Raw genomic sequence first — 15,233 nt, 5'->3', positions numbered from 1 at the left:
GAGAAGAAGAAATACTACAAGAAGAAGGGCGGCGATGCCCATGTTTGTCGCGAGTGGGACTCCGACGAAAGCTCTAGCGACTCCTCCGACGACGAGGACGCCGCCAACATCGCCGTCACCAAGGGCCTTCTCTTCCCCAACGTCGGCCACAAGTGCCTCATGGCAAAGGACAGCAAAAAGAAGAAGCTTAAATCCAAATCCTCCACTAGATATGAGTCTTCTAGCGATGATAATGCTAGTGATGAGGAAGATAATTTGCGTACCCTTTTTTCCAACCTAAACATGCAACAAAAAGAAAAATTAAATGAATTGATTAGTGCTATCCATGAGAAGGATGATCTCTTGGACTCCCGAGAGGACTTCCTTATTAAAGAAAACAAGAAGCATGTTAAAGTTAAAAATGCTTACGCTCTAGAAGTAGAAAAATGTGAAAAACTATCTAGTGAGCTAAGCACTTACCATGAGACTATAGACAACCTTAGAAATGAAAATGCTAATTTGTTAGCTAAGGTTGATTCAAATGTTTGTAATGTTTCAATTCCCAATCCTAGAAATGATAATGATGATTTGCTTCCTAAGATTGAAGAGTTGAACATTTCTCTTGCTAGCCTTAGAAATGAAAATGAAAAATTGCTTGCTAAGGCTAAAGATTTTGATGTTTGCAATGCTACCATTTCCGACCTTAGAAGTAAAAATGATATATTGCATGCTAAGGTTGTAGAATTAAAATCTTGCAAACCATCTACATCTACCATTGAGCACACTTCTATTTGTACTAGATGTAGAGATGTTGATGTTAATGCTATTCATGATCACATGGCTTTAATTAAACAACAAAATGATCATATAGCAAAATTAGATGCTAAAATTGCCGAGCATGAACTTGAAAATGAAAAATTTAAATTTGCTCGTAGTATGCTTTATAGTGGGAGACGCCCTGGCATCAAGGATGGCATTGGCTTCCAAAAGGGGGACAATGTCAAACTTAATGCCCCTCCTAAGAAATTGTCTAATTTTGTTAAGGGCAAGGCTCCCATGCCTCAGGATAACGAGGGTTACATTTTGTACCCTGCCGGTTATCCTGAGAGCAAAATTAGGAGAATTCATTCTAGGAAGTCTCACTCTGGCCCTAACCATGCATTTATGTATAAGGGTGAGACATCTAGTTCTAGGCAACCAACCCGTGCTAAGTTGCCTAAGAAGAAAACTCCTAGTGCATCAAATGATCATGACATTTCATTTAAAACTTTTGATGCATCATATGTGTTAACTAACAAATCCGGCAAGGTAGTTGCCAAATATGTTGGGGGCAAACACAAGGGATCAAAAACTTGTGTTTGGGTACCCAAAGTTCTTGTATCTAATGCCAAAGGACCCAAAACCATTTGGGTACCTAAAGTGAAGAACTAAACTTGTTTTGTAGGTTTATGCATCCGGGGGCTCAAGTTGGATCATCGACAGCGGGTGCACAAACCACATGACCGGGGAGAAGAAAATGTTCTCCTCCTACGAGAAAAACCAAGATCCCCAACGAGCTATTACATTCGGGGATGGAAACCAAGGTTTGGTCAAAGGATTGGGTAAAATTGCTATATCTCCTGACCATTCTATTTCCAATGTTTTTCTTGTAGATTCTTTAGATTACAATTTGCTTTCCGTTTCTCAATTATGTCAAATGGGCTACAACTGTCTTTTTACTAATGTAGGTGTCACTGTCTTTAGAAGAAGTGATGATTCAATAGCATTTAAGGGAGTGTTAGAGGGTCAGCTATACTTAGTAGATTTTGATAGAGCTAAACTCGACACTTGCTTAATTGCTAAGACTAACATGGGTTGGCTCTGGCACCGCCGACTAGCCCATGTTGGGATGAAGAATCTTCATAAGCTTCTAAAGGGAGAGCACATTTTAGGATTAACAAATGTTCATTTTGAGAAAGACAGGATTTGTAGTGCATGCCAAGCGAGAAAGCAAGTCGGTGCTCATCATCCACACAAGAACATCATGACGACTGACAGGCCACTGGAACTCCTACACATGGATCTATTCGGCCCGATTGCTTACATAAGCATCGGCGGGAGTAAGTACTGTCTAGTTATTGTGGATGATTATTCTCGCTTCACTTGGGTATTCTTTTTGCAGGAAAAATCTCATACCCAAGAGACCTTAAAGGGATTCTTGAGACGAGCTCAAAACGAGTTCGGCTTAAGGATCAAAAAGATTAGAAGCGACAACGGGACGGAGTTCAAGAACTCTCAAATTGAAGGTTTCCTTGAGGAGGAGGGCATCAAGCATGAGTTCTCTTCTCCCAACATGCCACAACAAAATGGTGTAGTGGAAAGGAAGAATCAAACTCTATTGGACATGGCAAGAACCATGCTTGATGAGTACAAGACTTCGGATCGGTTTTGGGCCAAGGCGGTCAATACCGCTTGCTACGCCATCAACCGGTTATATCTACACCGAATCCTCAAGAAGACATCATATGAACTCCTAACCGGTAAAAAGCCCAACATTTCATATTTTAGAGTCTTTGGTAGCAAATGTTTTATTCTTATTAAAAGAGGAAGAAAATCTAAATTTGCTCCTAAGACTGTAGAAGGCTTTTTATTAGGATATGATTCAAACACAAGGGCATATAGAGTCTTTAACAAGTCCTCTGGACAAGTTGAAGTTTCTTGTGACGTTGTGTTTGATGAGACTAACGGCTCTCAAGTAGAGCAAGTTGATCTTGATGAGATAGGTGATGAAGAGGCTCCGTGCATCGCGCTAAGGAACATGTCCATTGGGGATGTGTGTCCTAAGGAATCCGAAGAGCCTCCAAATGCACAAGATCAACCATCCTCATCCACGCAAGTATCTCCACCAACTCAAAATGAGGATGAAGCTCAAGTTGATGAAGTACAAGATCAAGCAAATGAGTCACCTCAAGATGACGGCAATGATCAAGGGGGAGATACAAATGATCAAGACAAGGAGGATGAAGAACAAAGGCCCCCACACCCAAGAGTCCACCAAGCAATCCAACGAGATCACCCCGTCGACACCATCCTCGGCGACATCCATAAGGGGGTAACCACTAGATCTCGTGTTGCACATTTTTGTGAGCATTACTCTTTTGTTTCCTGTATTGAGCCACATAGGGTAGAGGAAGCACTTCAAGATTCAGATTGGGTGGTGGCGATGCAAGAGGAGCTCAACAATTTCACTAGGAACGAGGTATGGCATTTAGTTCCACGTCCTAATCAAAATGTTGTAGGAACCAAATGGGTTTTCCGCAACAAGCAAGACGAGCATGGTGTGGTGACAAGGAACAAAGCACGACTTGTGGCAAAGGGATATTCACAAATTGAAGGTTTGGATTTTGGTGAAACCTATGCACCCGTAGCTAGGCTTGAGTCAATTCGCATATTATTGGCCTATGCTACTTACCATGGCTTCAAGCTTTATCAAATAGACGTGAAGAGTGCCTTCCTCAACGGACCAATCAAGGAAGAGGTCTATGTTGAGCAACCTCCCAGCTTTGAAGATAGTGAGTACCCTAACCATGTTTATAAACTCTCTAAGGCGCTTTATGGGCTCAAGCAAGCCCCAAGAGCATGGTATGAATGCCTAAGAGATTTTCTTATCACTAATGGCTTCAAAGTCGGAAAGGCCGATCCTACACTCTTTACCAAAACACTTGAAAATGATTTGTTTGTATGCCAAATTTATGTTTATATTATATTTGGGTCTACTGACGAATCTACATGTGAAGAGTTTAGTAGGATCATGACACAGAAATTCGAGATGTCAATGATGGGGGAGTTGAAATACTTCTTGGGATTTCAAGTGAAGCAACTCCAAGAGGGCACCTTCCTAAGCCAAATGAAGTATACTCAAGATATTCTAAGCAAGTTCGGGATGAAGGATGCCAAACCCATCAAGACACCCATGGGAACCAATGGGCATCTCGACCTCGACACGGAAGGTAAATCCGTAGATCAAAAGGTATACCGGTCGATGATAGGTTCTTTACTCTATTTATGTGCATCTTGACCGGATATTATGCTTTCCGTATGCATGTGTGCAAGATTCCAAGCCGACCCTAAGGAAGCTCACCTTATGGTCGTAAAACGAATCTTGAGATATTTAGTTTATACTCCTAAGTTTGGGCTTTGGTATCCCAGAGGATCCACTTTTGATTTAATTGGTTATTCGGATGCCGATTGGGCGGGGTGTAAAATCAATAGAAAGAGCACATCGGGGACTTGCCAGTTCTTGGGAAGATCCTTGGTGTCTTGGGCTTCAAAGAAGCAAAATTCTGTAGCTCTTTCTACCGCCGAAGCCGAGTATATTGTCGCAGGTCATTGTTGCATGCAACTACTTTGGATGAGGCAAACCCTTAGGGACTACGGTTACAAATTAACCAAAGTTCCTCTTCTATGTGACAATGAGAGTGCAATCCGCATGGCAGATAATCCCGTTGAGCACAGCCGCACTAAACACATAGCCACTCGGTATCATTTTCTAAGGGATCACCAACAAAAGGGAGATATCGAGATTGCATATATTAACACTAAAGATCAATTAGCCGATATCTTTACCAAGCCACTTGATGAACAAACTTTTAACAAACTTAGGCATGAGCTAAATATTCTTGATTCTAGGAACTTCTTTTGTTGATTTGCACGCATAGCTCATTCATATACCTTTGATCATGTCTCTTTCATATATGCTATGACTAATGTGTTTTTCAAGTCTATTTCAAACCAAGTCATAGGTGTATTGAAAGGGAATTGGAGTCTTCAGCGGAGACAAAGGCTTCCACTCCGTAACTCATTCTTCGCCGCCGCTCCGAACATCTCTCCGTCTTTTGGTATAATCTTCACTCATATTTTATTTACCAAAAAGGGAGAAAGTAGTTAGGAAGAGGGCTCTAATGACTCCGTTTTTGGCGATTTATGCCAAAGGGGGAGAGAGCATGAGCCCAAAGCAAAAGGACCGCACCACCACCTAATTTTTAAAACTTATGATTTTCAATTGATTAATTTCAAATTGGTATCTTACTGTGTTCAAAAGGGGAGAAAGTAGTATTTTCAAAATCGATATCTTAAAACTCTCTTGAACACTAAGAGGAGGATTTCATTTAGGGGGAGTTTTGTTTAGTCAAAGGAAAAGCATTTGAAACAGGGGGAGAAAATTTCAAATCTTGAAAATGCTTCGCAAAATCTTATTCATTTACCTTTGGCTATTTGCAAAAAGACTTTGAAAAGGATTTACAAAAGAATTTGCAAAAACAAAACAAGTGGTGCAAGCGTGGTCCAAAATGACAAAAATCAAAGAAACAATCCATGCATATCTTATAAGTATTGATATTGGCTCAATTCCAAGTAATCTTTGCACATACATTATACAAACTAGTTCAAATTATGCACTTCTATACTTGCTTTGGTTTGTGTTGGCATCAATCACCAAAAAGGGGGAGATTGAAAGGGAATTAGGGTTACACCTATTTCCTAAATGATTTTGGTGGTTGAATTGCCCAACACAAATAATTGGACTAACTAGTTTGCTCTAGTCTATAAGTTATACAGGTGCCAAAGGTTCACACTTAGCCAATAAAAAGATCAAGAAAAGGGTTCAACCAAAAGAGCAAGGGACAACCAAAGGCTGCCCTGGTCTGGCGCACCGGTCTGTCCGGTGTACCACCGGACAGTGTCCGGTGCACTAGGGGACTCCAAGCCAAACTCTTCACTTTCGGGAAATCTTAGAGCCGCTTCGCTATAATTCACCGGACTGTCCGGTGCTACACCGAACAGTGTCCGGTGCTCCAGAGGAGAGCGACTCTGAACTCGCCAGCTTCGGGATTCCGCTCCGCTATAATTCACCGGACATGTCCGGTGCATACCGGACTGTCCGGTGAGCCAGCGGAGCAACGGCTACTTCGCGCCAACGGTCGACTGCAACGCATTAAATGCGCGCCAGCGCGCGCAGAGGAGCAGGGCACGCGCGGGTGGCACACCGGACAGTCTACAGGACTTGTCCAGTGCACCACCGGACAGCCAGGTGGGCCCACACGCCAGAGCTCCAACGGTCGGAACCCAATGACCAGGTGACGTGGCTGGCGCACCGGACAGTGTCCGGTGGCGCACCGGACTGTCCGGTGCGCCATGCGACAGCAGCCTCCACCAAACGGCTAGTTTGGTGGTTGGGGTTATAAATACCCCCAACCACCCCACATTCAAGTCATCCAAGTTTTCCACCTTCCAACCACTTACAAGAGCTCTAGCATTCAATTCTAGACACACTCAAGTGATCAAATCCTCTCCCAATTCCGCATAAAGCCTTAGTGACTAGTGAGAGAGATTTGTTGTGTTCTTTTGAGCTCTTGCGCTTGGATTGCTTCTTTTCTTTCTCAATCTTTCTTGAGATCAAACTCACTTGTAATTGAGGCAAGAGACACCAATTGTGTGGTGGTCCTTGCGGGAACTTTGTGTTCCAATTGTTTGAGAAGAAGAAGCTCACTCGGTCCGAAGGACCGTTTGAGAGAGGGAAAGGGTTGAAAGAGACTCGGTCTTTGTGACCACCTCAACGGGGAGTAGGTTTGCAAGAACCGAACCTCGGTAAAACAAATCCACGTGTCACACTCTTTATTCGCTTGCGATTTGTTTTACGCCCTCTCTCTCGGACTCGTTTTTATTTCTAACGCTAACCCGGCTTGTAGTTGTGATTAACTTTGTAAATTTCAGTTTCGCCCTATTCACCCCCTCTAGGCGACTTTCACAAACAATTTACATATTACATTGAAGAATATAAACATCAAACATTACAAACTTAGTTCAGCAAATTTTACATCAATATCCTAGAAATGTTTTTACAACAACTATTCTTCTTCCTTCAGAACTTTTTCTGCAGCTTCGGTTAGCAGTTTGGTAACAACTTCGTCGACAATAGCTTCGGCCATATTAATAATTTCTATTGCTTTCTTTGTCTCTGGGTCGGCCAGTGGGTCGAATGGCTCTGGGGGAGGAGATAATTCAGCTGCGGTAGAAGACATCAATTAGTTCGAAGTCACGAAAATAAACAACAAAGCTAAAAGCCATTAAGTAATACCTATTCGTGTTCCACAGCTTTCTCAGCTTCTTTCGTTGCTTCTCGAGCGTCATGAATATCTTTTTCGCTCTTCTTCAATATTTCATGAGCCATCCCTCGGCCGCTATTTTCCCAGACATCAGTGAAAAATTTTCTACCTATTGAACTCGCTTCGGCCGAGGAGTCCTTCGTATCGTCAACAGAAAAGGTAGCTTCGGTCTGGGCCAAGGTTTTAACATGTTCACAACCTGCCTTCTCCAAAATGGCTACAACTCCCCTAGCACCAGAGAATGCACAGACGTCCCCGCGGTCACTCTAAATCTCCTCAAAAGCTTCGGCTTCACTACTGATCCACTCGATGACGCCCTCAGGGTCGCCCATATGAAGTTGTCTTCGTTTGAGTAGGCGCCCATATTGGCGAAGCTAGTCTTCATCTTTTTCACGCATTCCACAGATTTTTCAAAACATCTTTCTTTTGATGCGCGAAGCTCTACAACTGTTTTTTCAAAATAATTTTTCCAGTACTCACTGGCATCTCGATCAGCTTCGGCAACAGCGCATTTTAACTTGGCCTCAGCTAATTGTTTCCGAAGGTCTTCAATTTCATTCTTTTAGGACTCGGCTTGAACTTTGGAACTAGCTTCGTCTTCTTTTATCTTGTTTACTAATGAAATTAATATTTTATCCTTTTCAAGGCCTTCGTTCCTCAGTTCAATCACCTCTGAGCGAAGGTTGTTCAGAGCCATTGTGCACCCTTCATCTTCGACATTTTTCTATGCTCTGAGGGCATTGCTAAGAATCAAGCCCTGCAAGAGGAGCATAGTATTAAGTTTAAACAAATGAAAAATTTTGTTTTTAAATACAAAAATTGATTTTCACACCTTTATACTATTATATGCCAAACTGTCGGCCAATTCATCCTTCGACAGTACTGAAAGTCCATCTTCTAATGTTGGGAACCCGAAGCTTCTACCCATCTCCCGGCAAACAGATATATCTTTGTTATCCGAGAGACAACACAAAAAATCTTCTTCTCCGCTGCCATTGAACACTAATGCCCCCTTCGGATATTTCAGCTTTTGGGCATAGTGTTGAGCTTCTCGTTCTTCTTTAGAGAGTCTTTTTCCTGAAGCATGATATATGATATACTCAATGCTTTCTTTCAAAGCTTCGGGAGCAGGAGCGGCAGCTTTCTCAGGCAAATTCTATTCTATAGCCTCTTCCTCTGCTGCCTTCTCTTCAATTTCCGAGGGTTGTTTATCAGCAGGTTCTGAAGGGCCAGCTTTGGCACTAGTCTGGCTCATTGCAGCTTCAACTTCGGCCGGTTTTGTTTCAGATTTAATTTGCATTTTCGAAGCCTCAGCAACTTTCCCTGAAGGAGTAGAGCTTGAAGCCTTTACTGATTCTAGCACATCTAGTACACTTGCCATCCTTCTTCTTTTGGGAGTTGCCGCAAGACCTTTTTGTATCTTCGGCACTGTTACTTCTGCCGAAGGGCTTAAAACTTCTAACATTTTTGTTTCTTTAGTTTTTGACTCTTCGGCCTTATCTTTACCAGTCTTTGCCTCAGCTTGCTCGGCTGAGGGTGCCTTCGGCATAGTAGCCGGTTCTTCAGCCTTCTGCGTAGGAGGAATTGGCTCCTTTGGATCAACAACTGAAGAAGTCTCTCCGCCAAACTCGGGCACCGCGGCCGGCTCAATATAACGCGGTCAGTGGGTAAGGACTTTCAGTTTTTTGCTCTTCGGCGCAGACTCATCGGGGGCAGCCGAAGCAGCAATCTTGGCCGAAGCAGTAGCTTTCCTCTTCTTTCCCCGTCCCCGCAGCGGGTAGTTGTAGTCGGGGTAAACAAAACCAATAGCATCAAATACTCTGTTTAATCTCTTTTTTCCCCGGGCCCCGAAGGATGTGGATAAGGCATTATCTTCCGCTTTTGAATACGGTCCAAGCAGTTCATCACTTGTAGCTTCGATACATTTCAGCCAGTCATCGTTCGGTTCATCAAATTTATCTCCATATTTGAAGGTATATTTCAGTCGAACCAGCTCACCTTCGCCAGACTTGGTGACAGTCTCCTTTGGCATCTCCTAGCTCTCTAAAAGCGGCCATACTCTGAATGCTATATGTTCTTGAATCAAGTCTCTTGTACCAATGAAGAAGCATACAGTGCCAAAGGCTTTCTGGCATGTTGCGGCGGCTTCATCGATTTCAACCTTCGGCCTTCGAAGGCCGAAGCGGGACCAAATGGGGCGCATAATAACCTCCTTAACATCCTCCCTCGCTACTAAGTCGTTCTTCAGATAAAACCATTCTTCCATCCAATTCCCTGGCCACCTCTTCCAAAATGTTGGCACTGGGTAACTTGCGTTGGGACGGGCGATGAACCCGTAACAACCGAAGTTGTTGTGATACTGTTCCTTCCCAGTGGCCTTCGTCTCATACATGAGTTCGTGCATGCTGCAGAAGCACTTTGCACTCGGTTCTAGCCCCTGACTCCTTACTGCCCAGACAAAGATCCCCATCCTTAATATAGCTTCGAGGGTAATTTGATGGAGGAAGATCTGATAAATTTTTAACACTTCAACCACAAACCTGCTCAGAGGGAATCGAAGCCTAGGTTTGAAGAAGCTTCCAAAAATCACAACTTCGTTCTCCTCAGGCGCAGGAACGTTGTTGTCTTCGCCAGCCCTCACAATAGATGTCCCGAAAGTATCTTTCCCTCATATTTTCAAGGTGACTTTGCTTGATGGTTGATTTCTCGAAAATTGCATGACTCGGCCTCCAGGGTCGATCCTCGGAGTATTCGTCTCCACTCTCTGCATCATAACTGTCACTATCACCAGTGTCTTCAGACAGGCCTTCCAGGATTTCCTTGGTAATTTTCTCTGTATTTGACTTCGCCATTGACTCGATAAACCCAGCTATATAAGGATTAGCAGCCTTCTTCTGCTAAAAGAGCTTCTCCTCTTCAGTAAGCTTCGTCTCAGCAGCAACTTTCTTGTCTTGAGACATCTTTTCTTCGAAAATGGAGAAAATGCGTCCTTAAAACCGAAGCTTAGGAAGTCTGAGAAACTAAGCAAGCGTAAAAAATTGAGCAAACAAAGCAAGTGGCAAGTAGCGTACCAAATGTGGCCAGGGTGAGTTTTATTTATACGATCGACACGCTCCAAATTGGAGGGTCCCGTTTGTCATTGACTGTTGCTATTCTAGCAAAGGGAAGGTGTTTTTCGGACCTTCGGCTTAAGGCCTTCGTCCATGTCGCAGTCTGAATTCGTTATCTTAAACAAATTAATACTGCGAGGGGCTACTGTTAGGGGCCTTCGTCTTTCAAAGGTCCTCAAAAACATAATTTAACAATGTCTTCCAAGTATGGTTTATGGACAGGTATCTTCGGATTCATGATAAAAGCGTACACGATGAGAAGCTTGATCGTGACGAAGGTTGTCGTCGCTCCGAAGCTGTGCGAAAGGGAGCTTCGGCTAAATCGTAGAAAAGGGAACCGACTTAAAAGGGAAAAGGTTGTTCAATCCTCATAGATTTTTCTATAAGCCAATAGTAAATGTAAAGGATATAATTGTAATTTCTCATAGGCTGTGTCATGTGCCTCTAAATAGATGAACAGTACCCACGTACTGTTCACGCTGACCTGTACTTGCTTTGGCGTCACGCTTGTACTTTTCGCCTTCTATCAAACCGAAGGTACTTTTTGTAATTCAATATTGTTCATGCCTTTCCATGATTATATAAAATGAATCAATAATGCTATGTGATTGTATATATACTGTTTCCTATATTTCATATGCTTCTTCTTCTTTTACTTAACGTATACTGCGATGATGATGAAGGTATGTCCTTCATGACCTTCGTCTGAAGATCATTATATCCTAAGGAAAATAATGCTTCGAAGGACGAAGGGCTTTAACACTTAACATCTTGTGTTGCCTTGTTCTTAATTCATAGCATTTGAGAACAAGTCCCCAACAGGTGGGAGCTCATGTGAAGTGTAATGTCGATCAACAAATAATGGCTAAAGCTGAGCATTGCTTTTAATAAGTTGGTCAAATTTTATTAGCTGTTACTAAATGTAAGTAAATACCAAACCAGAGTAATCTCTACTACACCATATGTATCTAATAAGGGCGTCCACCCGGCGTCACCATGCCCCCACCAGCCATCGCATGCCCCCGCTCGCGCGCCTCCTCCCTGTGCCCGCTCACAGATGTCGCCGCACGTCTCCACCATTAGTAGAAAAGAGCTATAAGGTGGCGGCACGCAGAAATTTATACTGGCGGTTTCAGTTACAACACGCCAGTGAAAAAACAGGTGGGCCCGCCTTAATGAACCGCTATTGTAAATATATATATACACTGACGGTTCACTTAACTAAACTGTCAGTGGAAAGGATGTATTTACACTGACGGCTTTATTAAGTAAACCGCCAGTGGAAATATCATATACACTGGCGGTTCACTTAGCTGAACTGTTAGTGGAAAGGATGTATTTCCACTAGCGGTTGTATTAAGTACACTGCCGGTGGAAATATCATATACACTGGCGGTTCTCTTAACTGAACCGCTAGTGAAAAGGATGTATTTCCACTTGCGGATTTATTAAGTAAACCGCCAGTGTCTAGCGCGTGGTGTGTAGAGTCGACGGCCGAGCCCGCCGCCTATTTCATTTCGACTAGGACGACGGAGGGAGGGCGGATCTGGCAACGACAACGAAGGGGAAAAGCTGGCTGTGGGGAGAAGCTGGTGGGTAGAATCTGGGTGTTGGGTTCACCTACTATTGCGAGAAGCTGGTGGTTAGAATCTGGGTGTTTGGATGTTGATTCTGAGATTGTAGATTCTGATTGAAAAATCGAAACAGATAAATACACCGAACCAACTAGGTGAATTACATTAACAAAATGAGACTTCTTTACATTTTAACTTTCGCTACATTCTGAATAAATAACCTACGACACTAACATAGTAGCTATTGCATCTCGAAATGCACTCATGTCTAACTCATCAGATATGCTACTGCTACTCTCACCTAAGTGTACATCATTAACAAGGCTAGTAGGTACAAATTGGTCAAAGTCTCGATCGTGTATAGCACTGTCTTGAATGAAGTTATGCAGTGTCATGAAAGCAATAATAATCTTCGATTGTTTCCTAAGCGAAAATGAAGGTAGATTTAGCAGGATTCTCCACTTCATTTTGAGGACCCCAAACGATTTTGTGCGTTTCTTGGGCCTGGTTTTGAGTTATCAACTTACTTGGATATTGACACTGTCTAGAATCATGATAATTTTAATCTTTTGACTTGGTGACAAGATCATAAACTTGCATATCCTACTTTTCCTATGTTGGTTAAGGATGTTCTAATTGTGCCAATTTAATCAGAAGTATCATTTAATATTACTCGCAAGATCATCGAGGACCGTCGACATTATTGTTTAAACTCGGACATGGTCGATATGTTGACCTACATCAAGGACTAGAAGGAGGAAAACACAAGGAGTCAACACACTGTCGAGAACAAGGAACTTGAAGAAGCCTGCTCTGAACTTTATCTTGATGAAGGCCAAGTGGAGACTCCTCGGTCCTCTTAGTCATCTCAGCCACAAACTGAGCCACTTCAAGATGCTAATGCTTAATCTCGGTCATCCTAGTGTTGTAATAGCCTAAATAGGGCACATGTGTGCCTCTGCTTGAAACTGTAAACTATGATGTAAATGATTATGAAAGTTGTATGAGTTGGGATGTACTCTTTTTTCTATCTTGGGTTTTCTTATAAGGGTGAGTTTTTATCTAGATAGGTTTTTAATGAGATAACAATTGCGCTAAACAACTCATCATTTGTTGTATTTCAATGTTTTAAAGGTGGTATTGTTGTTGTGTGCTTTTGAATTGTAGTGCTTAGGGTCGGCACGGCTAAGAGACCTATCTGCCATGATTGGGCCAGGGTTTATTAAGCACTAGTGTCGTGCTGACACATCACTGTTAGCAATTGTGCCTATCTGTATCGTGCCCTAACCTTGTCGTGTCAAGTGGACTCGTGCCAGTGCCGTGTCAGATACAAAGAGTGAAGAGGAGAGAGAGAAACGCCTGTCGTCATTGTCACTAGCATGCCACATCCGAGAGGATGAGCTGCTGAACTGGTATGGACATAAGGTACACGAATAACAATAATAAATTTAGTGACAAAGTAATATATTTTTGTAGTCCTTATAAGCATTTGCATATTTAAACCCTTGCAATGCAACAAATAAGCAGACATATCTTTTCGTGTATGTATAATATACAACGCCACTCCTAGCTGGCTTATCAAGCGTAGTTGCATTCAATGGGTACGGTGGTGCTGTTGAACCTGGCCTTATCGGCGCAGTAATCGTAGTTCATGTAACTCCTCTTCACGTCCTCGTACGCCGCCCGCTGCTCCGCGGTGATGTTCCGGTACTCGGCGGCGTTCCACCATAGGTCGGGCGATTGGCACGCGTCGCTCCCGTTGTTGGCGCAGCCGTCGACGTCGAAGCCCCGGTAGCCGGCGGTGAAGGGGCCCCTGGACCAGTCCACCTTGGTCCGGCCGCCGTCCGTGGCCCAGTCGGAGCCGTCCCACACGCTCGCGCGGATCAGCATCGTCTGCTTCCCCGGGAACGGGTACCCCGGCACGGCGCCCGTCAGGTTCCTCAGCACCCGGACCGGCGTGTCGTCCACGAACATCCTGCGAGCGCGCGAGATGCATGTGTGTCATGCATGTGAAATGTATGGGGATATGATTAAGGATCGGTCGGTCGGTCGGTCGGTCGGAGTAGCTTGTAGCTAGCTTATATATAGTATATATTACACGAGCTGGTATGGGTTCCAGAGGATCTTGTAGTCGTGGAAGTCGGCGGCGGGGTCGAACCAGAGGCGCGTCCGCTGCTCCCTGTCGCCGCGGCCGTCGACGAAGACGTTGGTCTGGAGGGTGATGGGCACGCCGGCCTTGTCGCCCAGGAACTCCAAGTCCACCTCGTCGCGGCTCCCATCCTCCGGCTGCGAGATGAGCTGGAAGAGAGACGTCGAAGATGATGCAGATTCCGTGATCTCGGAGATAGTGACTGATGATGGAGCAAGTACGCACATGCAACAACACATATATATCGGTCGTCGGACTCACGTAGAAGGTCGTGACGACGCCGGCCGTGTACCCGGAGGGCAGCTTCATCCTCATGTGGAAGAACCCTGAGCCGTACGTGGACTTGGACCGGAACCCGGCACCTGCACGCACGCACGCACGCACCATCACTCACGAACGAGTCACGACGACAATTATTTGAAATAAAAAACGCAAAGGTCTCGCTGCCCTTCACGTTGCACACACGCACGTACGTGTACGTACGTACGTACCAGAGCTCTGGTCCATGGTGACATTCGCCTCCGTGCCCCGGACGACAAGGTGATAACCATCTCTACCCCACTGCGCCACGTAGTTGTCGTCGAACGCCGCCTCCGCCGGCGGCGCCGAGGCAGCGACGACGACGACTGCGGCCGCCACCACCAGCAGGCAAACAAGGGGGACGACGCACGGCCGGCTCGGGCTCGCCTTGCAAGCCAACATCGACGACAAGGTCGACGCGGTTCCTCGCGGCGCGGCCTCACCTGTCACGACCTTTTAATTTATAGCTGATATGAGGAGGATCCGGAGCTTGCAGTTGCACTAGCTACGTATGCTGGAAACAAGTGGAATGAAGCTTTGTCTGTCAAGTGTGCTTTGTGTTGTGCACACGCATGGACTACCTTCCCCTCCCCTGTGGGCTGTGGGCTGTGGCCATGCATGGATCCAAATCCATGCATGCATGCACTTGCACAAGTTGTGCAGCCGGCAACTGCATGGCCGGAGAGTCGCTGTGGTGTGTACGTTAGTAGTACGTATATGGAGCCGTTTTCCCGTCATGGGCGACGACAGTGCTTCATCACAAACACACAGCGTCTGCGTGGCTCGATCTTAAATTCCAAAGATATGCATCGATCTCTCGCACCTATCCGCCACAGCCAGTACATGACTTGAACGAAGGAACGACCAAAAAGTGTGATATGTGTGTACGGGCTTCCTAGCTAGCTTTTTTTTTTTCCTGTTTGTCCGATCCCTAGTCGGAGTCAACCAAGTAATTGTTTGTGCTTGTGGACTGTGATCG

The 15,233-nt window shown here is 44.6% G+C and overlaps 1 protein-coding gene across 3 annotated transcripts; it reads right to left on the bottom strand.

Moving 5' to 3' along the window:
* Positions 1-13,231: 13,231 nt before the first annotated feature.
* LOC100284097 (xyloglucan endotransglucosylase/hydrolase protein 1) lies at positions 13,232-15,013 on the bottom strand. Of its 3 annotated transcripts, XM_035962278.1 has the most exons (5): positions 14,836-15,013; positions 14,446-14,697; positions 14,216-14,316; positions 13,904-14,103; positions 13,232-13,780 (listed from the first exon to the last, which is right to left on the bottom strand). In XM_035962278.1, exons 1-5 carry the CDS (start codon positions 14,990-14,992, stop codon positions 13,384-13,386), a joined length of 1,107 nt encoding a protein of 368 aa, XP_035818171.1. In that variant the 5' UTR covers positions 14,993-15,013; the 3' UTR covers positions 13,232-13,383. The 3 variants fall into 3 exon arrangements, with proteins under 3 accessions (XP_035818171.1, XP_035818172.1, NP_001353539.1); XM_035962279.1 differs by having other exon boundaries at positions 13,249-13,780; positions 14,180-14,316; positions 14,446-14,865; NM_001366610.1 differs by lacking the exon at positions 14,836-15,013 and having other exon boundaries at positions 13,257-13,780; positions 14,446-14,780.
* Positions 15,014-15,233: the final 220 nt, after the last annotated feature.

The sequence above is a fragment of the Zea mays genome, chromosome 9, assembly GCF_902167145.1.
Source record: "Zea mays cultivar B73 chromosome 9, Zm-B73-REFERENCE-NAM-5.0, whole genome shotgun sequence".
NCBI lineage: Eukaryota > Viridiplantae > Streptophyta > Magnoliopsida > Poales > Poaceae > Zea > Zea mays.
Note: the sequence above shows the minus strand (reverse complement) of the source record. Positions and strands in the feature narration are given on the sequence as shown.